This window comes from Lynx canadensis, chromosome B4, assembly GCF_007474595.2.
Source record: "Lynx canadensis isolate LIC74 chromosome B4, mLynCan4.pri.v2, whole genome shotgun sequence".
Lineage (NCBI taxonomy): Eukaryota > Metazoa > Chordata > Mammalia > Carnivora > Felidae > Lynx > Lynx canadensis.
In genome coordinates this window covers 138,492,657-138,520,436 of record NC_044309.1, presented here as the reverse complement: position 1 = coordinate 138,520,436, position 27,780 = coordinate 138,492,657, and the positions used below count along the sequence as shown (strand labels likewise).

At 56.7% G+C, this 27,780-nt stretch overlaps 1 protein-coding gene across 1 annotated transcript in view; it reads right to left on the bottom strand.

Moving 5' to 3' along the window:
• The window catches only part of TBC1D22A (TBC1 domain family member 22A), a 324,756-nt gene that overhangs the window by 14,021 nt on the left and 282,955 nt on the right, over positions 1 to 27,780 (bottom strand). The window contains 1 exon segment of the mRNA XM_030322325.1: positions 22,832 to 22,927. Coding sequence (XP_030178185.1) covers positions 22,832 to 22,927 — 96 coding nt within the window.

Sequence of the window (27,780 nt, the reverse complement as noted above, 5' to 3'; positions counted from 1 at the left end):
GGCCAAAGGGCTCACAACAGCCTCGAAGTTGGAGGTTGTGATCACCCAGGGTCCACATCACGAGCCTCACCACCCTCTTGGAAACCCCCGGGGAAGCCGTCACATCCTCAAAACAATAAACGTCTAAAAGCCCAGGTGCCTGGAGCCTGGAGACCTCAGCGTCCCCCGGACTCCACACACGCCAGCACTCGTCTGCTGGGGGCTCCCGTGACACCCGTGCCAGCTCTGCCCTCGCTCCCGGCCTATGAGCCCCCCTGGGCGGGGGGGAGTACACGGTTACCCGGCCTCACCTCTACACCACTCCCCTGCCCAGCCCACTGCTGAATGAATGAGCCCCCCTACAAACCAGCCAACGCGACCTTCCCATCCGCATGGCAGAGCAACCCCCAACCCAAGTTCCACTGCAGCCCTGCCCCCTGCAGAAGGTCTCAGGAACCAGCCAGGCCTGGGCACCCAGGCAGGGCCTCCTGGTTATGGACAGATGGCACATGACCTCAGGGGGACGCACTTCTGGCACGGCCAGCCCTGTCCCACCACATCACAATTGCTGAAAACAGAAGACACCTAGAGAGCGTCTGTGGAAGACAGAGACACAAGATGCCAGGTGCAGCCTGACTGTGACACAAGGTGAAGGTGTGTCCCCCACGTCTCTGAGCACACCGCGCACGGGCCCCTGGGTCCCCACGATGCCGGGGCACAGGCGTGCGTGAGACACAGGCGGACGGTGCACGTGCGAGTCCTCTGACGAGACCTCCAGGGGCGGTGAGCCAGCTCGCACGCAGGATCCTCTAAGAACAGTGAACTGTGCTCACGTGAAGCTCTCACAAACGCTGGTGACACGTAAGGATGGCCACAGAAAGTTTTCAAGAGAACAAAATAATCTTCAGGGGCAGAGATGTTTTTCTGCTTATAACTGGCAGCTTCCGGTTCCGGTGAATGCAGGGGCCACTGGGCTGGTCTTACCATTACTTCTCAGCCTTCTTCTGAGCTGTCTTCATGGTGGGCCACGCCCGGCGCCCACACTGGCCACGGCCACGGCGCCTCTGCATCTGACATCACCTGCTTTTATCTCTTCCATCCTGTGACAACCGGTTCGCTTTTCCCGCCACCCTGAACCTCGCTTTTGACCAATTCCCGTCTGTCTGGCTGCAGGACAGTCTGGCGATACTCAGTAGGCACCACGCTCTCAGGGGGGCGGCTGGCTGGCGGTATTTGAGGATGAAGGAGTGCGTGAGCAGGTGTGTGCCCCCCGGGAAGGCTGTGGGGAGACCCCTCCCGCCCCCCTCCAGGCGCAGCAGGAAGAGACCTCTGGCTCCTGTCCTAGAACGTGGGCTCGCAGCCCCATCCGGAACGCCATCGGACTGATGATCTCAGAGTGCTTAAGGGAGGCGTGGGTGCGCACTGCCCCATCCAGGCGGATGGACACTGAGCGGCGCGTCCCTGTGGCGGCCACACCCAAAGATGCCGAGGCCTGGGCTCTCTGCTGCCGGGAACGGAACTCACGGAGTCTCCTAACGTGCCCGCAGGTGCTTCATCCGGCAACCGTAACCAAGAGGCTACAGCTTGATTGCGGGGTCTGAGCTGGAGACACAGGATCCACGGCTCCATCACGCGGATTTGGCGCCGAAACGCCTGGGCTCTCAGGTGAAAGGGGCCCGCACAGTCGGCGACCCAAGAGCTTCCGCCTGCCTCCACTAGAAGGTTCTCTATGCCACAGAGAACACCCCACGGCTGACGTGGACCCACGTTAGGCTGTGAAGGTCATACAGCTGGGGAGCGCACTTCTTGAAGAAGAAAATGCAGGTCAAATGTGAGTACAAAATCAGGAGTGCGAGTACGTGGTGACTCAGAAAGGACGCAGAAATCGGAACCGTTCACAGCATGTTTAGGGCCGGCGAGAGCACAGACCGCGACAGCTGCCCGCAAAGTAAGATTCTCGTTAGCTGCCTAACACACCTGCATCGGACTCTCCCTAGGCTTCCGCCGCGTCTTCTTCGTTGCCTCTTCCCGCAGCAACGCTCCTGGAACGGCACGCTTTGGGGGGAGACAGAAGGTACCACGCCGGCTTTCACAGCAGCGGCCTGCACCTGGGGTACCCACTCTCGGGAGTTCCGGAAACAAGCTCGCCCTTTCTGGTTGTCACGACACCTGCGATGAGCAGGACTGCCGGCCGAGAGGCCTCTAAGCAGAGAGCGGCCGCCCTCCTCCTCCCTGACCTCCCTGGGTCAGCCCCAGCACGAGCCCCCAGCCGTCACCCAGGGACGCGAAGGATGGTGCCCACCAGTCTGCCCGGGAGCCCTTCAGCAGGGGACGCGGGCGGGGGCCCCGGGCCAGCTCTACCCCTCACTCCCACCAGTGGCCTCGGTGCCTCACCAGCCCCGGCTGTCAGAGGGCACAGCGACAGTGCCAGCCTGAGGGCGCTGCTGCGGAACAAGGCAGAATCCACTTCCCACCATCGGCAGCCCTCCTCACGGCAGTTCCGGTTATAGTCACCACCCACGCGGCCAGGGTTCAGCTGCGCCAAGCCACTCGGTCTCCCCCCGACTCACGTGGTCTGACGAGGACAGGACCTCCCAGGCCTGCACCCCGTCCCCTGCAGGGACCTGGGCGACAACAGCACCCACGTGCCCCAGGGCCACAGGCGCCGACCCTCGCCCTGAAAGCGAGTGTGAGCACACCGGGCAGGGTGTGTGTGTTGGGGCCGGTGGGTGGGTCTGCGCACCGCCCACGGGACAGGCAAAGGCAGGTCCTGTCAGCCTGTGGCTGTCTTCCCGGGGCCCCTCCTGGCTGGCATCGTTTCCTGAGGCCTTCGGCAGAGCCCAGGAGGAGGGGCTGGTGGGTTCCGGATGCAGAGAAGCCCTCTCACCCTTCTTACGCTGCGCCCGTGCCAGAAAAGGGCCCTCTTGCCAATGGAGAAGGGCCCACAGGGCCCCTAAATACAGAGACCCTCCTAGGATGAACAGACATGTTCTGAGCCAGGAGCTTTGGGAATGCAAACGCCCCGTTCCGGCCCAGATAACCACGTGCTCCACTGCAAGCCCCCGACACCCCGGTGCAACACGCCGACACCTTCCGAAGGCCGGAGAGAAAGGGCCCGGCTCAGGAAGGTCAGAGTGGGGGGTGCAGGGGTGCGGCAGTATGGGGGCCAGGCTCTCTTCCTACAGAAGAGCCAAAGGCACTGATATTTCCTAGCATCCTCAAGCTGGGTGTGTGGGAAGGTTCTGTGCTTCCTGTCTGTAAGCACACAGTGCCAGCACACCACCGTCCAGGCGTATCTGGCCTTACCAGGAGTGTGGGGCAGGCCAGGGGCCTTCGGGAAGTCTCTGACCGAAGGCCGGACTTGCGTGAGGCACGGAGGGGAGTGTGGTGCAGGGCACTGAGTGACAGGAGGCCCCCCTCATGTTTCCAGCACGCTGCAGGCCCCCTAAGCTTCCCCCTCGCCCCCTACCCCGGTCCCGCCAGGTCTCCAGGACCTACGCCTGGGCAGGAACCAGGGTTTCGTGCTTCAGTAGCTGGGCCAGCCCCATGGTGCATGTACAGGCCTATGAGCGTCTGTCTGAAGCACAGGGTCCCCAGGGGACACGGCAGGCAGTGGAGCGGGAAGGGACTCTGTGCTCCCAGGGGCCCAGCTGTTACTCAGATCCCTTACTTTCCATACAGTAGGCACAGCATCACCACTGTCCCGGGCTCTGGACTGTTCCACTGAGGCACACTGATGGCCACATTCAAAAGGCAAGCATATTCCCAGAAGCAGTTCAAAACTAAGTAGCCTGCACAGCAGGGCTCTGACACCCTGATTCCAGGAACACCCTGGCCGCACACAGTCTGCTAATAGGACACTAGTCTCTTCAAGAATGTTAAAGGGTCACTGCCAAGTACTCCAGACCTGCAATTTACAGACTTACCAGGGATCTTCATCAATCCACAGAGGTGTTTACACAGTAGATTCTCCCCACCTCCCAATCTGCTCCACTGAGGTCCTCAGTGACAGAGGAGACACTGCCCAGCTCAAGTTAGCTGGCTGGGGTGGGGTGGGGGCATGGACATAGGTAGCTCCTGGTTGTGACCACCTGCCCAGTGCCCCTCCCTGGGGAGACAGAGCCAGGGTTTCCAGGAAAAGAGGTCCTTCTGGAGGCCAAGGCTTGGGTCAGAGCACTCTCCTCCTCCAGCGCCTTCTTCTGGGGAGCTGTATGTATGGTTCCTTACAACATCTCCAAAAGGCAGCCACCCTCAGGATCTACACAGGATTCAACCATGGCCCTTATCACCTGAGATCCTTGAGGGCAAAGGCTTAGACAGCCTAGGCCCCAAAGGGCTCAAACTTCACAGTACCCAACTGAGAAGAGCAGGGCATGTGTCCAATTTAATGTTGACTTGTGCATGGATGGGTGGATAAAGGAGTAGATGGACAGGTGGATGGATGGAGGAATGGAGGAATGGATGAGTGGATGGATGGGTGGAGGAGTGGATAGAGAGATGGGTGGATGGATGGATGGGTGGATGGATGGAGGGATGGACAGATGGACAGATGGATAAGTGGATGAGTGGATGGATAGATGGATGGATGGGTGCATGGATGGGTGTATGGGTGGGTGGATGGATAGAGAAGTGGAAGGATGGAAAAATGGAAGGATGATGAATGGATGGTAAGTGGATGAGTGAATGGGGAGATGAGTGGATGGATGGGTGAATGGAGAGATGGATGGATGGATGGATGGATGGATGGAGGAATGGAGGGATAGAGGGATGGATGGATAAGTAGATGAGTAGATGGAGAGATGGGTGGGTGGATGGATGGGTGAATAGATAGAGGAATGGAGGGATGGATGGGTGGATGAGTGGAGGGATGGACTGACAAATGGATGGATGGATGAGTAGATGGAGGGATGGATGGGAAGATGGACAGGTAGATGTGTAGATGAGTGGATGGATGGGTGGGTGGGTGGATAGATAGGAAGATGGGTAGATGGGTGGGTAGCAGGTAGGTGGACAGATGGAGACATACACAAAACTTCTGGCAAGAACTAAAAGTAGGCTCCATGGCTCAATTTCCCGCCCCCCTGCCCCGCGTACATCTGGAGGCTAGCTGCTTCCACGAGCAGCCAACCTTAGTATGAGGCCCATGGGGCCACAGCTGTGGCAGACTCAGGGATACATTCCCAGCGCCCAGCAGAGGGCCTAGCGCACAGGAAGGTTATGTTGCTTATGTTCAATTAGCGTTACTGATAAAACTGATACATAAAAATGAACACACTACGTGCCAGCAACCATTGTGTAAAACAGAAAATTTAGTCGCATTCACAGAGTCGTACCCAGTTGAGTCCTATGTGTAGTCTTTAATCTAAGGCATTACACAAGTCATTTCCTTCCTCCCTCCCTCCTCTGGGAAACACCACAAAAGATCCAACTTTTCCAAGAACCCCTCCCCCCCACTACTAAACATGAGCAACAAAGGAAAAGTCGTGCCCCTTGAAACGGGTGTTTGATAAAATCTCCTCTGTCTCCATTTATTTCTGCAGAATCCTGAGGCCCACCTCTGACTGGGGAGGCCGGGAGCAGCTGCAGGAGGTACTGGTCGAGGGCAGGAGGGCCCAGGTGTGGAGCGGGACTGCGCTGGAGTCAGAGACTGCCGTGTGACCCTGGCCAGGCAGGGGTCTCTTCCGACTCCAGATCTGGGACAAGAGCCCTCTGGCAGGGCTGTTTCAAGGATTAAATGTGTGCGTGCAAAAAGCCCAGTGAGCTCCACAGAAGCCACCCAAAGCAGGGGACAGCCCCTAGGTCTCACTCTGGAGGCCAGGGCGGTGAGCACAAGACAATGTGATCAAGGCCCTCAGCCCACAGCGCTGGAGTCTGAACCTCAGGCCCCTCCAGGCCAGCACCTGCCCGGCGTGCCTGCTGGTTGGCAATTGTAGGAGGTCGGCGCCGAGACACCCCAGCACGTGGCGAGCGGCCCGTCACCGGGCTTGGACCAGAGCCGCTCCGGAGACCCCTTCACCGCTCCCCAGGACTGAGGCTCCCCCGCCTGCCGGGGCTGTGGGTGGGGGAAGGGCGGACAGGAGCACCCTCCCCCAGGCCTGGCCCCCAAGCCCACTTCCTGAAGTGACCCCACCCGGTGGCACCTCCCACGCCCGAGGAGATCCGTCTCACAACGAGCGGGGCCAAGTGGGAAGCAGCCCTAGGACAGAAGAGGCGATTCAGACACACCACTTGCAGCCCGGGCAATCTGATTTTCCCAATTGGTTTCTAAATACACACAGCTCGGTTTCTGCTCAAAATTACGCCCACCGCTCCCAATGAGGACAAGTTGCGTGAAAAATTGCTGGGCTTCGTTTGGGGCGACCCATCTCCAGAGTGAGAGGTGCCATCTGATGATGATTATAAAAAGATGCTAATGTGGCAGGGAGCGCAGACAGATTCGCAGGCTGGCGTTTAAGAGAGAGATTCTAATCGAGAGTGATAACGCAACAGGAGATGTCACATTATTTGACTTTGTGACAGGTCCACAGGCTGGTGTGCGTGTTCGGGCAGGAATCAGGCTTATCACAACGGGATTATCTGGAGACATAAAACACGCCATCGACAGTGGAGCTCCTCCCACAGCAACGCTTGGATGCAAACGTACCCCCTGCGAAGGCCCCCTGCCGCGGGCCCCTGTGCCAGGAAGCCGGCCTCCTCCGAAGTGGCCAGGGGGCAGGTGAGGGAGTCCTGCAGCTGCGGGGCTGGCTCGTCACCCTGAGACCCCTGGGAAAGGCGGCTTCACTCCTGTCACAGCGCTCGCCCTCTGCAAAGTCTCCCGTGGGAACACTGTGTGAGTACAGGGCCCGATGCTGCCTGCCTAGGGCAAGAGGGCAGTGACCCCACTGTCAGGAAACGCTGGAGCCGGACCCTCACGGGGCAACTCACAACCCCTGAGCCCTGTGAACCCAGGGCCTACCCAGGCTGGGCTAAGTCAAAGGGCCCAAATCCAGATGGGGCTGCCAGGTGGGACAGGCAGACTGAGCCAGCTGTGTGTGTGTGTCCCGGGCTTCTGCCAAACAAGGCAGCTGGAAAGACAGAGCTGTCCCCTGAAACCCTCCCCCAGGGAGGCTTTCCAAGGACATACCGGCCAGGCCAGTGGGAGAAAGCACTCAGGAGTCCCCCAAAGGGAGAGAGGCAGACACGGGGCGCCCAGCTACAGGTGCCTGACCCGTCCCTGAAGGAAGTGTGCCCGGGGCCAGGAACCTGAGCCTTACCAGACGCACAAGGCTTACAGCGAGCACTGGGCCAGGTCAGATACATTCACAGTCACTTTCATAAGCTGTAACTCTGGGCCATCCTTTCTCAGTAAGTGAGGGGCGGGGAGTGACCCTGACAGGCTCTGCCGACACAGTTCCTTCCCTGCCGTGTCTCTGGGGACCCCGAGCCTCCGAGTTTCAGTGGATCAGGAATCCAATTAGGTGGCTGTGACATTGACAACCACGTCGTCTGCATTAACAACAACCGAGAGGGGGCTGGCATCCTCCGACGGGTGGTCACGCTGAGCCGCAGAGAAGAAGCAACCTGGTCTCAGTTGTGAGGTTGGCTGAGGGCGCAGTGTGGGGCTCGGGGCAGGGGCAGTTCCCCCAAAGTCAGACGGAGCCCCAGGAAAGGGAAGATGGGGGCGTGGTGGGGGTCTCAGCTCGCTGATGAGGGCCGGCAAGCATCCCGCCTGGGGCTGTGAGGGGCAGCGTGGGGACCACGGGCACCGCGACTCAGCAGCAACAGGCCCAGGCTGGGCGTCCACAGCGTTCCAAGTCCTGGCTGGATGCCGCCAGCCTCACCAGCCCAGCTGAGAATCAGACACACTGAGTAAGAGAGGAGCAAATATTTCCTCTTTGCAAGACGAATTAAATATCAACGCAAGTTCCTCCGTGTGCTTTATCGCAAAAAAACAAACATCCCAGAATTGAATCGAGAAATCCTATCGTGTTTGCCCTGAAAATCCTCAAACTAATGAAGGTAACAAAATGAACCTCCCTGTGCAGATGGAGGGCTTTCTGGACTGGAAGGCGCTCCCCCAGCTCGTCCGGCCCATGTGGCCCTGTCTCACTTTCCTGGACCTTTCATGCCTGCACACGGGGTGAGGCCTCGGCCAGGACCCCGCGGCCAAGCGTGTTTATTTCACGGCGGACCCTTGAGGGGCACAGGCCTCTTTGAGAGGTGACTTGTAGCAACAGAAGGCCCCTGGGGCTCCGTGACGGGGCTCTGGCGGAAAGGGGCCGGTGTGCCCTCTGTCATCGCTTCAGCTGGACAACGACAGCTCCCACCGCGAGGCCTGAGGGAAGGATTCCCACAGGAGCCCGTTCATCATCACTATCTGAGCAACTCACTAGCGTCGGTTACGTTGGGAGAAGCTAAACGACCACTCAGGGTCTCATGGGGGTTGGTGGCCGTGAGGGTCCAGCCCAGGACTCCCGAGTGGCCCAAGGCTCTGGGTTCAGGAAGGCACATTACAGCCTGAACCCAAGAGGACCCCTGTCAACTGAAATGGACCTCTCCCAGGAAGGACCCGGAACACGACCTTGGGGACTGGGGCTGGGGCCCACGGAGTGGGGCTGGAGGGGGCAGGTTGGCAGTGGGGGACCGCGGGAGCCAGGAAGGAGCGCCAGCCCTGCTGGACCCCGGCTGCCACGCACACCTCCTGGTCCCTTCAGCTCGCTGGGCGTCACCTCCGCTGCAGGTGAGGATCTCAGAACCTCAAAGCCACCCACTCCTTCCTTTTCCATGGCCTAGTCCCAGCTGCCGGGGAAGCCCGCACATGGGTCTTCCTGTCCGGTCTCTTCAGGCTGAGCCAGCGCCGCCAGAGCACCGGGTCAGCGAGGAACAGACCACAGCTCCCCCGTGTGAGGGCCTGGGGCACCCAGGACGCAGGACACGGCTAGACGGGCAGAGAAGATGCGGGGGAGGGGACGGAACCGCCACGGGGCATAAGGGGTCCTTTCCACAAAGAAGGTCCAGGAGCTTGGCAATCAACCCAGCGAACCCCGGGTTCAGCAAGAGGACACAGCCTCGGGGACACGGCTCTCAGGGGCCGTGGTTCCCATTCGATTTCCTGTCCATCCCAGGTCAGTGCAGAAGCCTCACGCACTGCGCAGGTGACGTCAGCCTTGGGGCCGCCCCCTTCCCTCTTTTCGGCCTCTCTCTGAAACCCCACTGATCCTAGGAGACCGCCCAGAGGAGGAAGGCGTCTAAGCGGTTGGGGAACTCAGAGGGGCCGTTCACAGCCAGCACCGCAGCCGGGCACGCCTTCCTGAACACCACTGGCCAAACGCACGTCACGCGGGCGCCCCGGCCGCACAACAGTACTTCTGTGCCAGACTCGAACGGGGGTCCACGAACAGACCGCTGTGGCACGGACTTCCTGACGGCTGAGAGGGGGACATTTCAATAAGGCCCGTGATGTGATTACATTTCTTCAGGGACTGAACAGATGAGCTTCTCCCAGTTTATCTGGCTCAGATATCAAACACCATTAATGAGATAATAAGGGCCTTTCAATTAATGATTTGAATGGTGGGTGTAATTTTTTCTTTAATGGCAAGACTAATTCACAGGCAGAAACGAGCAGGGCGAGTCACTGGCAAAGCCCACGGTGTCGGCTGCCCTCCAGCTCACCTGCGGGGAGGCCCCTCTGACAGCGGCTCAGGCTGGGACGGCCCGGCTGGGTGGGCACAGGCCACGTTCCAGGCCCAGAGGGAAGGGGCTGAGACATGGGGCTGAGAGGAGACCTTCCACTAGACGAGAGATTTTTCCTTTGAGGAAGGGGAGGAGGGAGCACAGCACAGGCTCCTGGGTTGGCTCGACGACCCAGGGAAGGCGCCCGGGGTTTATGACGGGGCACGGGGTGCGTGTACTGGGCGGTCGGTCTGAGCCGCTGCCCCGTCAGCGAGAGATCACGGACAGGACAGGACTCAGCTTTGTGTCCTGTCGTTGATTTCAGAGGTGTCCTTCAGTAAGCCTCGAAACCCGGACTGCAGGCAGCTGGCCCCTGGCATCTGGCACGCAGGCTGGGGGGCCCTGGGACAGCTATCCAAGGACCTGTCCCAAGGACTGTTCAGGAGCCCCACCCCTCATAAGCATCCTGAAATGCAGCCATCATCCACATGAAACAGTTTTTAAATAAAAACACGGAAGGAGCTTTATAATCTTGCTTAGAAATCATTTAGCTGTAAGTGGCCTGTTCCAGTGAAAACTGGCCGTGGTCTCCAAGAAGTCCTGTGCGCACCTGGGGCCGCCGTGGAGCGACGGATCTAACCCACAGTCTACGCTCAGGTCTCAGATGTGTGAGCGAGACTATGCGGCTGAACACTTACTGAAGGGCACAGGATGTTACTTTCCACAGACGTCACCTAAACATTTGATATTTCACTTCCTGGAGCCCAATCTGTTTCAAGTCCCAGGGAGCGCACACAGCCTCCAGAGACCGTGGTGGCCGCGCCGCCCCAAGCTCACGTCCAAACTGGGTCCCGAGTGAGGCCCCGAGGGGTCGTGTGTGTGACTGTGTGGTCTGGCTGAGGCCCCCGGGGAGGAGGGTCCCCAGGGGTCGTGTGTGCGTGCGTGTGTGTGTGTGTGTGTGCGTGTGTGTGTGTGTGCGTGTGTGTGTGTGTGTGTGTGTGTGTGTGTGTATCAGGGTCTGGCCCACGCCCCCCCAGGAGGAGGGTCCCAAAGAGCTGGGGGCTGTGGAGGGTAAGAAGGCAGGTCTTTCTGCTGCAGAAAGTCATTACACCTGAAAACTCCAGAGACAGCCGCTTAGACAGGCAGAGACAAACACAAACACAAAAGCAACCACTTCCAAGGACGAAAGTGGCCTCCTCGGGAGCTGGGAGGAGGTGGGGAGAGGGGCGCTCTGGGGAAAGAGCCTTTGAGAACTTTTCTCCCTTCCGAGCACAACCTGAATAGCTTTAGGACACTAAAAACTATCCCTAGAGGGATGTGCCGGGGGCAAGAATGCTTGGGAACAGTCCCGCCCCACCCCTCTCCACTTTCAGGCCCAGAAGCCTCTCTGCTGGCTAATTTCTATGGATTTATGGGATTGCCACGTCCTGAAGGGAAACTGCTAGATTAAACCATCCTCCTTGGGCTCTCGGGGCCTCCTTAGCTGCAAGGAGGGTTGTGTAACTCCCCTCTGCCCGTGCTAACGCTCACCCTAAACCCCCAACACCAGGGACACGCGACTCTCAGAAAGCATGCAGAGACCCGTCAACGACAGGACCCACAGTACAAAGTCTGAGCACCGCTTCCTAAGAGGCGACAGCATTCGTTATGGAAGAATCTCAGAGAAGAGAAAGAAAACAGAATGAGCCTTAAGCTGGGCCATCCGGAGAGGTGAGTGAGGACGCACCCCAACCCCGCTCTGCGGGCGTCAGGGAAGGACTGCATGTCTATACTCTGGCTGACAGTCACGTACCTTGCCTGGGGCACCCGTGGAGCCCTCGCACCCGATTGCCCTGGATGCGGAGGGACACTTGGCCTGACACTTGGGCTCACTCTCCAGGAGCTGGGGTGCAAGGCGGGGGGGCTGCCCTGCGGCCACCAGGCCCAGCAGGGGCTCGAGGGCTTGGTTCCAGCAGCTCAATCCCACGAGGAAAGCAAAACCCACCGCAGAGAGATGATTTAATAAAAATATAGATACATCTGGGGATTGTCATGGGACAAAATCGATTTTCTCCAGTCTCGTGCTGACTCCCATTTCTCTCAAAAACCGCCTGGTGAGTTCCGATCATAAATGGGAAATGATCAGGGAGGAGCGTCCGGGCAGGTCAGGGCAGGCAAGGCCCAGCGACAGCAACGGGGGACGGGACTGGGACGGGAGTGGACAGGACGGCACAGGACAGGACCCCAGCTCCTCTCCCCGCCCCTCCTGGGTGCTCCCTCTGAGAAGGAGCCCTGGGGAGCCGAGGAGTGCACGCCCCGGTGGGAGAGGGGCAGGCGGGTGGGCAAGGATCAGGGATCTGAGTCCAGGCCTGCGCAGCTCAGGGAGGGGTCCGGGGAAGAGCATGTCCCCAGAGAGGCCCTGCCACTCACAGTGTCCCCGTGGAGGACGACGTGCCCTCTTCCCAACACCGGCCGTGCCGCCTGCCCTAATGACCCCAAGGGTGCGGCTCAGCCTCGGCTCGGCCTCAAGGGAAAGCAGGATCCCGCACAAAGAGGGCCTTCCTTCCTCCGGGGTTTTCGTGCGGACAGAACCCCAAACAGGTTCCACAGGAGGTAAAGGGAAGCTTCCTTCATGACTAAGCAAACCCCCCCCCCCCTCCATGTGCAACGAGAAAAGCCTCTTTTGCTCACAGACCAAAAAAGAACGAGATCAATTCTTTCCCCTGCCTGGGTTTGTAAGAGAGGCTGAGGGTGCATGTGGGTGCGGGGCGGCTCCAAGCCCTTCCTCTGTCCGTGACCTCGTTCGCCCCTCCAGCGAGCCCTCGAGCACAGATGGTGGGAGGCCCCCACCTCCCCCTGCCGATGAGGCAACTGAGGTCAGACGCCACGACTCTCCCTTCGCCGTCCCGCCTCCCTGGGCGCCCCAGCCTGGGCGTGACTCCACACCGCACGCGACCACACACACGCCACACTTAAACACACGCAGCAGCCCAGAGCAGCACACGTGGCACAATCATCCACTCGAAGATCAGTTTTCAATTGACCTAATTTTGTCTCTAAAATGTCTTGAAATGATAAAGAAAGAGACAATTGATCTGTACTTTGGCATTTCGTGACATTTGCTGCTTCAGATGAACACGGGATGAAACGCAAACCGGACAGAACCATTAACCCGCCCAAGGGCACTCGGCATCGCAAAATTAGTCTGGTCTGACAAAGACATGACCCCCCCGCCCAGGGGGCCGGGCCATCTCCACGCCCCGTGAGCGACTGTTGGGGATGCGAGGGCGCCAGGGAATCGATGGCAATGGACCCGTCCGAGGGGATGCTACAACTCCAAGCGAAGGTGGGCAGAATAGCACAGGAGTGCCACCAACGTGCACAGATGCCCTGTCAGACGGCAAGCGTCCTCCCACTGGTACCAGGCACCAGGCACAGTGCAGGGCAGAAGGGCGCAGCCCCACATGGGAGGAAAAAAGGCCGAAAGTCCGTGTTGGCTCTGACCTCCCTGGTTTCAGAGCAAGGGGAGAGCCGGGGTGGCCCAAAACGAAGGCACCGCCCTGTCCTCCTGGAGGCCCCAGCCGGCAGGACTCCATGGGGACACTCCCGGGCCTCCTGGAGGGGCCGGGACCCCACGGTCACCCCAGCCAGCAGGTCTCCATGGGGACGCCCCCGGGCCTCCCGGAGGGGCCGGGACCCCACGGTCACCCCGGCCAGCCGGTCTCCATGGGACGCTCCCGGGCCTCCCGGAGGGGCCAGGACCCCACGGTCACCTATGCGTGGCTGTCCAAGGGTGAGAGCACTGGAGAGGAGCACTGGAGATGGCAAAGGCCCTCCCAGCGAGGGAGCGTGGCTTCTCTCCACCTGCTTCCACACGCAATCCTAAAGCCGCTTCTGACTTTCTGAGCCCGGGGTCCCGGTGCACAAAAGCTGGGGCTAAGAAGTGTTCACTTCGAGGCCTCTCCTAAAGCTGTGGTGGAGGTGGGCACACTGGCACCCGCATCTGAGGCCAGAGGACGGGCGAGCGGCCAGGCCCCCTCGGCCCCTCCCACACGCTGGGCCCCGTGGTCTCCGTGAGGCTTGGGCTTTGGGCACTGCCGCACGTCTGTCCCTGTAAATCAGAGCCACCCCGCAGACGCCTTGCACATCTTCCCAGCTGCTTCCTGCCCACAGATCTCTGAAGTCTGCAGAGGCCCAGTAGTGCGGGGACGCCCAGGGAGGGCTCAAAGTCACGTACTGGAACCCGTCCAGCCTGCACAGGGATCCCGCATGGCCACTAGAGATGACCTCATCCGACCCGCCTCCACGGAAGGGGACAGACGACATAAAGGCATAAAGAAGCTTGGTCCAGTGAATAAAACACAGACTTCAAGAGTGACCTAGGGGCGCCTGGGTGGCTCAGTCGGTTAAGCGTCCAACTTCGGCTCAGGTCATGATCGCGGTTTGTGAGTTCGAGCCCCGTGTCAGGCTCTGTGCTGACAGCTCAGAGCCTGGAGCCTGCTTTGGATTCTGTGTCTCCCTCTGTCTCTCTGTCCTTCCCATGCTTCCTCCCTCCCTCTCTCTCTCTCTCTCTCTCTCCCTCAAAAATAAATAAAACAAAAAGAAAATTTTTAAAAATAAAAAAAAAAGAGTGACCTATGGGCTGCACCAAGCGGTCCAAGAAATGCCCATTGTGGCAACTTGGCCAAAGGGAAAGGACTCTCACAGCCCATGTGCAGCCTGAGCCACCGTGGTGGGGGGAGGGGCTGGCTCCAGGGTCCATGCACCTTACTCTTCATGCAGCCCTGCAACCCGTCCCCTTCTCCCTTCAGCCCTCCTTTCAGGAGGCATTTATTCACATCCTACCGCACACAGGCACCTATGGGCACCGAGGGTCCCCAGAGGACAGGACACGCTTCTCGCCTCTGAGGACCACCTGGTTGTGTGCGGGTGTACGTGTGTCTGCATGTGCACACGTGTGTGAGCTGAGGGACACACGCGAGCACACAGGATCCCACTATGGAGGGATACCTGCTGTGGCCTCAGGAAGGTGACGTTTGACATCTGTCACAGAACACGGGCTCTGAGCTGGGCACCTCACCAAGGGGGGGGTCTCACCTCCTTAACTCAGGAATTAACCGGAGGGGAAAAGCCATGTTGACCACATATTGAGAGGATATGGAAAATTTTTTAAAAGTTCAAACAAGAAGCTTAAAATATCCACAATTCCACTGACTAAAACAAAACAAAACAAAACAAAACAAAACAAAACAAAACAAAACAAAAAAAACGCCAGCACTGTGATTTGTTCTGTCTTTTTTCTGTGCACACTACACAAGCAAAATCGCGGTCATTTTTATCCGTATATGAGCATGTAAACATATATGCGTATTTTCTACATGTACACGTGTAGGTGGTGTGCATGAGCAGTGCAGACGCCCTGCATATAAAACGTGTGTAACTTCCCATCATGCTTCTCCCTCGCTAGAAATACACGGGGAGCACTTTTCCACAACAGTAACTATTCTCTGAAGACAAGATCTTTTGGTAGTTCTAGAATATTCTAACCAAGTACTTTAACCTAGAGAACTCTCCTCCTAACACTAGATATTTAGGAGGCAGACGGTTTGTTTTCCCATAATCGTAAACAAGGGGAATTACAGGGCCCAGGTAAGACTCTTGCCATAAATTACTAAACAGCTCCCCAGAAAGGCTGCATATCACATCCCCGTGGGAAGGAAGGACGGAACACGCCTGTCTCGCCAGCATCATCAGTTTTAATGAAGTGCATTTTAAAGAGCACCGCTAATTTGGCAGGTAGCGTCTGTTTGATTTTTCAATTCCTTAGTAACGATTGGAAGATATACGTGCGTTCACCAGCCGGCTACATAATTTCTTCTGTGGACTGACTGCCGATGGTCATTCCGTTACTGATTTGCGTGAGCTCTCTGCGCATCGCAAACACGGAAGACGTCTTGATCCTGTTTGTGAGCTCTTCTGTTTCTAACCTGCTTTTCACTTTGTTGACGGTGGTTCAGACAGACGGACATTTACCAAGCTTGTGCTTCCTCTGTGTCACTCTACAGAAAGCTGGCACTTTTCGCAAGTCAGGCACCTGGGACTCTGGCCATTTTAAATTAATGCTTTAGCGTGAGGTGCTTCCGTCACAAAAGCGGAATGAGTGACCCCATCGCTGGGACACTTTTCTCTCACTCCTGCTCTATGAAAAGCGTCTCGGACAAGCAAAAGCCACACCTCCAGGTCTGTCTGTTCTGGTTCACTTGCCGGAGTTCAGGGGTCCTCGCTTAGGCAAAGGGTCTCTGATTCGCCTGCTCGGACCCCAGGTTTTCCCCTCCACTCCGTGCCGGGCTCCGTGCCTGCCCCCAGCGGGGACTAGAAGGGTCTACAGAGCAAACGCCAGTGTTCGCTCACTCCTATTTTTCATATCGCTGGCACGCGCGTCTGTGTGTGAGCTTGCGCAGTGGGTGGGGCAGGAGCAGGGAGATTCTGCTGAACGTGTACCCGTCGTATCACAGACACGGAGGTGTGCTGTGGACGCAGAGGGGACTGTCCCTCGAATCCCCTGGGTACTGCTGGATGCTGTCTACAGATAGTCTTTGGCATGTTAAGATAAGTATTCTTTCATTTCCATTTTAGTAAGAGCTGAGTTGTTGTTTTTCCTTCTACTAAATGCAGGAGAAGCTGCTACGTTTCAAGAGTGACCCTGTGGCTTATCGCGAGGACGCATGAGCAGCAAGCAGGAAGAACAGGAACAGCAGAGCCGGGTCTCCAGGGGCCTGGCTGCAGGGCTGACCCTTGGCTGGCATCGAGAACGTGGCTCTTGAGAGGATCTCTCTGGTAACGCTGGGGCTCTGTGCCAGCCCGCAGACACTCCTGGCACATCGTTCTCGGGAAACACCAGCTTTCCCGGGATCCAGAATCTTGATGGGCAGAGGCGTCCCCGAGACCTGGCCCCGGTAGAAACCTTGGGATCTGGGCAGAAACGGGGAGCACGCTCTGTGTGGCTCCTGGGGAGGACGAAGCAGGCACCCGGCTTCCTTTCCACTCCTCCTGGGGCGCCTTCCCCCCACTGACCCAGCTGCGTATCTCTGCCGGGCTGGGTGACAAACGTCAGCCACGAGCAGGACCATACGCTGAGGCCCGTGGGCCCTTCTAATGAAGCCCTGCACGTGTGGGACCCGTGACACAGGCAGATTTATCGACAGCAAACCATTTCATGTTCCTGGGGGGGAAAGCTTTTTCACGGAATGTTTTTATTTAATGTATCAATGGTTTAAATATGCTGGTGCTTTAGGAAACATATTTGTGTTTGTATCATATGCAAGTGAAACTAGATTCTAATTTCCTTTTCACAGGTGCTGTTCTTTCCTATTAATAAAGAATTCCTTGACTCAACCCACGTTCACACTCGGGCCTCACTGGTCAGGCGCTGTGCCGGGGACCAAGGCCACCGCCCCTGACCGCACGGCTTCACAGGGTCAGTTCCGTATGCAGACACACACGCGGGGGGCACACAGACACAGGTCAGCAGTGATCAGAGCTCTGTGACACACAGGCAAGTCCGCGGGTCACAGGCCACGTGGTGACAGGTTTCTCGAGAGTTGGAAAGAACTTGCTTGGGAAGACAGGTTTTGGCCTCAGAACCACGTTTAAAGGTAAGACTTTTGAAAATGTTGGAACTTATCCCAAAATTATGGGTCCATTCAAGGATGTTGTTGTTGTTGTTGTTGTTTCCTTCATTTTGCAGCAATTCTGGCATTTTATACTCCCCCCAAATCTCTGCTGTCTCCCTTCCCAAAACGCAGGAGAACGTTTGTATCACCCACATACCTGGCTTTGCAGGAAGGCTGTCCACTGGACTGACATTTGCAAATGCCTTCTAAGTAAGATTTTTTTTAAGTTTATTTATTTTTCAGAGAGACAGAGACAGCGTGAGCAGGGGAAGGACACACACACACACACACACACACACACACACACAGAGAGGGAGAGAGACAGAGACAGAGACAGAGAGAGAACGAACCCCAAGCAGGCTCTGCACTCGCTGTGGAGCCCAACATGGGGCCCGAACTCACGAACCATGAGATCACGACCTGAGCCCAAACCAAGACTCAGATGCTCACGACTGAGCCACCCAGGCCCCGCTGTAAGTGAGATGTTCTCAATTCTACTCACGAGCTCCATTTTCTGACCCCGTCATTGGTGCTATGTTCACTCAATAATTCCTTTATCACCTTGATCGTATGTTGACTTTCACTTTCCATATCTAACTTCTGGAGTTAAAGGGTATTTTTCTTTACTGTTTTTATATAATTAAAGCATCTTGGCCGTGTTCAAGCCCAACACGTCACATCACACGTGTTCTTAAAGCTCTTCTATGTTTACAGGGTCACTTTCTTCTCGAGCGGCCTCTCCAGTTTCCAAATGCCTGATGATTCAGTTTCAACTCTGTTAGCATCTTGCTGTAAAGGGTTATACTCAGCGACTAGTGCCCACATTGTTCCAGCTTTTCAGATTTAGGCAACTTCTATGGCGCAGGTCGGACGGTTCACTTCGTGAACGTTCCGCAAAAACTAAGCAGACACGGCTGTGGCTTATACAGCCAGACCCCACCCGGAGCCCTCGGGCCGCCCCTCTGTTCTGCCATCCAGATTCATGATAACCTTATTTCCACCCTCCTCAGATCCACCGCGTCTCCTCCTAGGCCTGCCGCGTCAATTCTCTGGTTTATGAAAGTTTTAAATTCGAGTTTAGCGCACAGACAGAAGAGCGCACAAACCAAGACCTTCACGGAGGAGCGCTGTGTCCAAGCTCCCAGAAGTCTCTGCCCCACGATTTCTAACTGCAGAGGCGCCGCTCTGGCCACATAGGACACCATCCTCTCTGCCGTTCAACCCCCTCACAGCCCGATGGGACCACTGCCAGCCTGAGTCCTTCCTGTGCCACCTGCCCCCTCACCGAGTCTGCCCCCCTACCCCGGAGTCATTCTCCCGCTGAATCGGGTCCTCACACCCCTGCCCTCCGGACAGCGCCCCGCCTTAGGAAAGCCCAGGAGGCCTTCCCGGCTCCGTCCTTCTCAGGCTCGTCTTGGGACCCCCGGCCCCCTGCACGCTCAGCGCCAGCTTCATCGACTTCCTCCTGGTTGCAGAACAGGATGTCCAGTGGCGGCCCCTGCCCTCTGCTGCGGCCCCTGCCCTGCTCTATCCCTGTGACAGGCTCCTGCTCCGGCCCCACGGGCCCCTGTCCCAAGCCCCGCACGAGGCTGAATGCAGCCCACACACATGGGTAGAAACGGAGTCGGGCGACAGCAGGACCGGGCCCAGAGGAAGGGCTGCGAGGGGTGCGCCGGACCATCCATCAACTGACCGTCTCACGGGACCAAGAACATCAGAGCAGACGGAGGCCCCGCCCACGGGCGCTGCACTCACCTGGTCCTGCCCGGTCCCACGTGGCAGCCACCCGCCAGCCACAGGAGCCAAAGGACCAGGCGCCTGGGCCAAGCCCAGCAGGCCAGCAGCCCGGGCCTTCCCACCCCCACCTGCTGCGCGGCACCCGGGCCTTCTCACGTCCGCTGAGGGGCACAGCCAGGCGTCCACTCACGCTCAGCCCCTCTCTGTGGGATCCTCCGCCAGTCCTGCCCTGTGGTCGCAGGCTCCCGTCTCTGCTAACAAGGCTCGCCATCCACCGGCAGAGAGGCAGCAGCGGACTGACGGACTGGACACGCGTGCAGATCGCTAAGCGTGTCGGGACCCGCGAGAAGGCCGTGGCTCCGCTGGGAAGTTCCGACTCTGCTCACCCTGACTTAACTAATTACCCTCCTTCCTCTTAAAAAGCACTGCACACGGCCACCGTGTGTCTAAGGGACTCGCTCTCTTCGAAATCAAACCAACGATGCCAGTTCCTACGTGGGGAGGACTCCCCGTGTCACAGAGCATCCTAGGACAAGGCTGCTTCTGGGTCACCGTCCAGGCCAGCGGGACCAGAGCGGCCCGGCTGCACGCTGCCCTCTCCGCCACACCCTGGCTGGGCAAGCCATGCCCTGCAGGCAGGGACGGCTGGCTGGGAGCGAGGACCAGAGGGACGGGGGCTACAAGGGGCTGGGCTCAGACCCCTGGGGTCCTAGGGCACCGAACCACGCAGCTCAGACTTTGGGGGTGAGAAGAAAATCATTTTCTAGAGTGGCTGACCTTCAACTCTCTGTAACGCTGTACTTATAAACCAGCCAGAGATCCCAGGGAAGCTGCCGCCTGGAGCTTTGCCACATGTCCCGTCGGTGCTCCGAGGGGGACACGTGCCTCACAGGCAAGGCTACAGTCCTGGGGCAGCTCTCGAGCCTCTGCGGTGGGAGCCAAGCCAGGTTCCAAGCCGCTGGACGTGCTGGAGCCGGCCCTTCAACGGCTGGCTCGGCCACATGTGCCTGACCTGGGCTGGGGTTGGCGGGGGAGGGGGGGGGATTCGGCCGTGCTTTCTCTGTGCCACGGGCCCTCCTGCTGGGAAACAGCCCCCTCAGGGGCCTAGGAAGAGACGGGCTGCCAGGTGCCTGGCCAGGGGATAGAAGGCTGTGCACAGGGAGCTCCTTCCACCCCTAAGACCCTACAGAACCTTGTGAGGAAAAGGCAGAAAGGAGGGCAGAACCCAGGCTCGGACCTCAGTGGCCGGCCAGGATGGGGACAGGCAGCTGCGGAAAGGGCTCTGCCCGCGGGACGGCTGGGAAACAGGGTCACCGGCCGCGACGGCCGGTCCCCCAGGAAGATACAAAGCTCCGGGGCATGAAGGCTCAGGACAGGAGTGAACGCCCCCTCCAGAAGGTATCATCCCTAGCCTGGACGAGCCTCAGAAGCCACAGCACCCAGCGGCACTGCCTGGCCAAGTCCCGGGGAGCTGAAGCCGGGGCAAAGCCTGTCACCCCACCCCCCCACCCAGCACCCGCAGCAGGGGTGGGGGGGGGGCCCTAGTGACACTGCGGGGGTTCTGCCTTGCTTCTGGGAAGCTTCCTCCTCAAGAAAAGATTCTGTTCCTATGGAAATGACTTAAAGCAACACTTATTTCCCAAGGGCCAAATTAGCATTCTGCACAGAGAGGGCGGGCCTGGAACGCCTTCCTCCAGGATGTTCTCTTGCTGGAGGCCCGGAGCTCTTGGGCTCCGTCACTCAGGCTGTCCTCCATGGACACAGAGGCATCTTCCTAAAATGTCACAACTGCAAACCCAATTCCCGTGCTCCCTGGGACTCCAAAGGCTCTTTCTGTTTTCTTGTTTCCTTTCCCATTCAGTTCAACCCTCTACAACGCGTTGTGACATTCTCACGGCCAGCACGAGTCCGGGGGAGGATGAATGCCCCTCTCCTCCCCGGCTCCCCACGCTCCCCCGGGCTCCGCTCGTCTCCCGGCCCCACGAATCTCGGCCAGGGAGCAGGACTCCCCAGGCAGACCCTCTGACTGCCACAGGCCAGCAAGCAAACCACAAGCACACGGGGCTCCTAGAAACACTGATAAAAGATGGCGGGCTAGCAAAGGGTGGGACTTGGTGTCACTTCTTCCAAGGCGCCAGGACAGCCGCTGCCTGGGGTCACCTGGACAGTCCCCTCCTGCGGGCTCTTGTGTGAGGGGTGGGGAGACAGGAGGCCCAAAGGGGCCAGGGGCGAGGAGGGGCAGGGGCCAGCCCAACAGCGAGCTCCAGGCCACACACCCACCCCAGACCTGGCTCAGGTCCCTCCCATCCAGGGCTGTCCCCACCTGCTGTCCCCCGGCCCCGGGGGGGTCCCAGCCCTGCAACAGCCCCTTCGTGGCACTTCATAAGGACGAGAACACAAGCTGCCCGGCACAGTCTCTAAGACTCGAGCCACTTGTGGGAAGGGGATCCTGGCGGCACTGTCCCTACTGGGGGAGCAGGAAACGGAGCAGGCCGGGTGGCAAAGCCCCTCGTGTGAGGTCACTCACCTGTCACGAGTCCCTCTCCCCAGCAAGAACTGAAGCACCGGGGGGTGAAGGCCATTTCTCAGGCACGTGTGGCTCAGGGCTGCCCAGGGTTGGGGCTGGAGAGTGATTTCCGGGACGGTGACGAGCCTCCCACCTTAGCACACTCTCCTGCACGGCTCGCCACGGCTTCATCAACCCCCACCCCCCTGAGCTGTGCCTCCCCCGCCAGGGCAGGCAGAGCCCCCATCAGGGCAGCAATGAGAATTCCAAACGCGGTCGGCCCCGTGAGCCCCGGCCACCTGCATGAGTGAGCTGTTCTCCAGGAGGCACTCGGGGAATGTCGGCCAGGGTCAGACCGCGGCCGGCCGCTGGGCCCCAGGGAAGCTGGGCGCTTCTCCCTCAGATAAACAGCGGGCTCTGCATGGCGGCTCAGCCCCACTGTTCTCCCAAACCTCCCACAGGGAGCCAGGGTGCCACAAGGCCACGAAGACAGCCCAGAGCCACCACACTGTGACCTAGGACCGCGGAGCCTCCTAGTTTGTCCCTCACCTAAAAGACAGGAGGCCCAAGGAGGTGAAGTGGCCGGAGAGTGACCCCCAGCCAGCTGGGGCACAGCCCGGTCCCTGGTCCCCACCGCCGTTCTCTTCAGTGTACCCGAGAGGCCCCACCCTCCCGGGTCACTGGGCAGGAAGACTAAAGCACCTTGGGTAACAGCGGAGGTCACCCCGTGAAGGGGCCAACACCCACCATGGTACTTGGGCCAGCACACGGAGGCCCACTTGGGTGGGGACAGAGGCCGGGGACTCAGCCCCCACAGAGTGACCAGCCGAGCACAGAGCTGATGAACAGGTGCCACTGTGGCTCTCCACTAAGTCATGGAGGAAACTGGCCCAGAGAGGCTAAGCGACGTGCCGGAGTCACACAGCCGCCCGGTGCCCAGGCGCCCAGGCTGTCTGCCCATGGACCAGCGCCTGCCCTAACCCATCACAGCCCTGCAGCCGCCCCTGGGGCCCCACTGCCGAGGACACACATACACACGGGCTCAGGAAGGGCCTCCGGGAGCCTGGGGGACAGCGGCATCTCTGAACGCACGGTGTGGCATGGGCCCCGGGTGACCGTGGGTGACCTTGGTCTGCGCGCTTTCCTGGCTGTGACAGCTTTCCAACGACAGCAGGTCAGCGGTTCACCACAAGCGCCCGGCCCAAATCCCTGGCACAAACAGCCCTGTGGACTCAGCTCACTAAACCTCCCAGACAGGACCAAGCTCAGCGCCCCCCCCCCCCCCGAAAGGGCATTTACTTACCTGGAAATCCCGCTCTTCTAGAATCTCCTTCCTCCACCTCCCCAGGAAAGCGGCGCACACGTACAAGTGGAAGTGGGAGAAGCCCTCGGGCTCGGACTGCGAGAGAGAACACGGGGGCGGTCAGTGCCTGGCGGGACCACAGCTGCTGCCCCAGGCCAGGCTCACGCGGCCCGAAGGCCGTGATTCTGACATTCCCGCCTCCTTGACACAAGCACAGGCTTCTGAGAGGAGCCGGCGGTTCGCTGGCCCTCCTGCCCTGACGACCGGCAGTAGCAGAAGGCAGACCAGCTACTGCTGCACCCGGGGAGGGAACCTGCCCTCGGACGCCGGTCACTGGCCGTGGCTGAAGAGTGGCCCCCGCTCCTCGGAGGGAGTGCGAGGGCGCTACCAGGGACTCGAAGCCCGCTGGAAGTGGGGGCGGGGAGGGGAGGCTCCTCACCAGCCAACGCCCCCCTGCCCGCTATGGGTTCAGCTCGGCCCCTCCTTCCGTGCCTGGGCCTTAGTTCAGGCACGCACGGTCAACTTCCGGATCGGGGCTCCCAACACTTGGCTTTTAGGGGGCCACGGCCACAGATTCTCGTGTGATACCCGCACGACTCCTGTTACCTGTTTACTAAATAAATAAGGTAAGAGATGGTGACATGCTCTGGAGAAAGTGAGGTGAGGAAGAGGGGTGCGAAATACTGGGGAAGGGGCAGGCTGGTCTGCAATTTAAATACAGTGATCTGATCTATCACCTAAGGTGACATTTAAACACAGACCCAAGAAGGGAAAGCCACGTGGATGCGGCGGGGGGAGAAATGAGACGACCCTGAGGTTCCAGACTTCCCGGCACATTCCAGAAGCAGTGAAGAGATCAGCGTGGCTGCAGGGGAGAGCGAGGTGAGCAAGCAGAAGCCGCCGTTGGGAGAAGGTCCAGATCCCCATGGCCGCCCTGGTCACTGGATTGTTCTCATGAACTCTGGACGCTCCTAGCAGAGGAAAGACCGTGCTCCCAAAGGATGCTTCTGGCTGGTGCGCGCAGAACAGACTTGGCATCCGGCGGGGCAGGGAAAGGCAGACCCACGGAGATCAGTCAGGAGACCGCGGAAATCATAAAATCAAGAGGGGTGAGTGATGCAGGCCAAGGGGGTGGCAGCACAGCTTCGGAGAAGAGGTCAAATTCTAGAAAAGTTTTGAAGGTTGAGCCATGAAAATATGCTGCTGATAAGGACACTATGGGGGATGAGAGGAGAGGAATCAAGGATACACCCAGCATGTTTGGCCAGAACGACCAGAAGGAGGAAGCTACCATCTCCCAAGGTGAGGCCAGGTTTGTGGCAGTTTGTGGGAGTGTTTTGGTGGGAGGTTGTGAGTCTGTCGTGTGGACATGCTGAGCCGAAGACACCCGTTAGGCGTCCAGTCCAGAGTGCAGGCAGCTGGCCTGTGGCCCAGGCAGGAAACATACACGGTGGGGGGAAAGGGGTGGGAGGAGACACAGGAACGTGAGAGGGTCAAGGGTCAAGACAGCAAGGGACGAGGAGTACTGGCCGTGGCGATGCAGAGGTGGCTGACAGGAGGGCTGACTAGCGTGTGTTAGGAAGGAGGGAAAGAGAGACACTGGGGCATCCTACTGGAGAGGTTTTTTTTTTTTTTTTTAAGTTTTTTAATGATTAATCTATTTTTAAGAGACAGAGAGACAGCATGAGCAGGGGAGGGGCAGCGAGAGAGGGAGACACAGAATCCGAAGCAGGCTCCGAGCTGTCAGCACAGAGCCCGACGCGGGACTTGAACTCACGATACCATGACCTGAGCTTAACCTGCTTAACCACTGAGCCACCCAGGCGCCCCCTGCTGGAGGTTCTTAATACCACGTTTACGTAGGCCTTTCCTCCTCTCCATTCTAGATCCTGCTCAAAGTCCGTTACTTTCGTGTTGTTCAACAACCAACCTTCTGGTTCCATTTTACATCTGCTAATATTATATGTTTCATTCACTTCCACTGTTATCTTCATTACAGCCTTTCTTCTACTGAGTTGCTGTTTTTTTGTTGTCGGTATTTTCTAACATACACAAATGCAGAGTGGCTTCGAATTACATTTAGGTCATTTGGTCCTTTCTCTTAAGATAAGACAGATGATGAGCTAGTTAATACTCGGCTTTTCTTCATTTCCGACACAAGCAAGCATTTAAGGCTATAAACTTTCTTCTATGAGCCCCACTTCAGCTATATTGCACAGCTGAATAGTATCTTTACTATCCTTAACTTCTAAGAACTTTCTACCTCATTTTGTGATTTACTTGCCTAAATCATAGCTTACTTATTTATTAGCATTTTTTAAATCTATTAACATATGTGGTTCGTTTCTACTTTGTCTTTTTAGGTTTCTTTGATTATTGATTTGTAACTCAACTGTGTCATAAGAGAATGTGATTTACACGATGCTGATTCTTTTGCTTGCTTAGATTTGGTTTTGTGAGGGGAGGACAATCAGTTTCCACACACACACCCCCTAAGGCAGCACACTGAGCAATCGAGAACGGGACCGAGCCAGAGTGCCTGGGTTTAAACCCTGGGTCTGCCACTAATTAGCTGTGTGATCAAGACAAAGTTACTGGCCTTCCTGTGCCTCAGTGTCCTCATCTGTGAAATACTATAGACTAAACAAATTACGCAACGTAAGGTACTTAGGATAACGCCTGGAACATAGTAAATAGTAGGTAAATGCCAGCTATCGTCACCAGGTGTGTGTAAGAGTATATATTCTGGAGTTCTTGGATACAATGTCCTGTATGTGTCCATAAGATAAATTTAATCAATAGTGTTGCTCAGATCTCCTATAAATCCTGATTGATTTTGTCATCTTATGTGCCATCAATAACAGAAGGGTGTTAAAAATCCCATTACAACACCGGATTTGATGTCTCCTCAAGGTTCTGCCGATCTTTGTTTTATGTATTTGGAAAGCATGTTATTAGACGCATACAAATTTTCAACCGTATTATCTTCCTGGTGTACTGAACAATATCAATATACACGCTCTCCTTTATGTCAACCAATGCTTTTGCCTTTAAGCCTTTGGAGAGGGGGACAGGAGTGTGGTGCGACCATACGACACATCTACTTTTGTTGGGTTATTTGGTTATTTTAGGCAGCTTTTTTTGAGGTAGAACTGACATACAATAAACTTACATATTGAAAGTATAAAATCGCACAGGTTTCGATACGTGTCTACACCTGTGAAACCACCGTCACGCTCAAGAGAGGAAGCATATCCATCACCCGCAAGTTTCCCCATGCCCTCTGTGATCTCTCCCTCCATCCCTCTCAGTCTCTAGGCAATCACTGACCTACTTTTGTCCTACACACGAGTTTACACTTCCCCTGCTTCTGTACAGATAGAACCATATGGCACGTACTTTTGTCTGGCTACCTTCACGCGGCACTATTGCCCTGAGATTTGGCCATGTCACTGCGTGGTCACTGCCTGCAACTGCTCAGAAACACGGCTCTCTTAGAGAGTCTGTTCGCCAGAGCTGTCTGCCTGTTGATAGACACGAAGTTGTTTCCGGTCTGATTACAAACTGAGCTGCTGTGAACGTTTGTGGACAAGTCTTTCTATGGCTAGATGCTTTCATTTTGCTCGGATAAATACCGAGGAGTAGAAGGGCTGGATCACACGGTGGCAGTATTTTAACTCAGAAGACACGGCCAAGCTATCTGCAAAGTGGCTGCACCGCTGCCCAGCCCCACCAGCAGCAGGTGGCGTTCCGGGGCGGTCACCCCAGAGGCCACATGTGAAATGGTATTTTTAACGTTGGCCACTCTCATAGGCAAGTGGTAGGATCTCACTATGGTGTTGATTTACACGTTACCATTCCTCTAATGACTGATGATTCTGAACACCTTTGATGTGCTTATATGACATTCTTGGTGGAGCGTCCAAGTTTTTCCCATGGATTGTTTGTTTCTCATTGTTGAGACTTGAGTAACTTTCTATATATTCTAAATACAAGTCTTTGATCAGCTATGTGCTTTACAAACACATCTCTGTGTCTATAACTCGTCTGTTTTCCTCGATATTGACTCTGGAGGAGCATGAATTTTCAAGTTTGATGTAGTTCAGTCTATTACTTTGCTCTTTTATGAATACTGCTTTTGGTGTCATTTCTAAGAAATCTTTGCCTAACCTAAGGGCATAAAGCTTTTCTTCTAAAATGGTCTTAAGCTTTACATTTAGGTCTGTGATACAGTTTGAGTTTATTTTTGCATATGTTATATGCGTATGGCATAAGGTGGGAGCTGAAGTCCATGTGTAAGCACACGGATATCTACTGTTCCGGTAGTTTGTTGAAAAGACTATGCTCTGTCCACTGAGTTAATAACCAGGTAGTGCTACTCCTCTATTGTTTTTGTTCTTCATCAAAGTTGATTTTGTCTTTTCTAAGTATTTTACACTTCCACAAGAATTTGACAACCAGTTTGCCAATTTCTCCAAAAAGCCTGCTAGGACTTACTGGAATTGCATCGAATCTATATCTCAATTTGGAGTGCTTATTATCTTAACAATATTGAGAGTCCCGACTCATGAACATGGTACAGCTTACCACTGACCTAGCTCTTTAATTATTCTTAGCAATGTTTTATAGTTTTCAGGATACAGATCTGTTAAACATTTTCTGCTTGATTTCCCACAGCAGCTGACATTTTTTGACACTCTTAAAAATAGTGTTTTGAACAAAAATAAACTCGAAATGGATTAAAAACCTAAAGGTGAGACCTGAAACCCTAAAATTCCTAGAATAAAACATAGGCAGTAGTTTCTTTGACATCAGCCATAACAACATTTTTCTGGCTATGCCTCCTTTGGTGAGGGAAACAAAAGCAAAATTAAACTCTTGGGAGTACACCAAAATAAAACGCTTCTGCACAGAGAAGGAAACCATCAACAAAACAAAAAGGGCAGCCT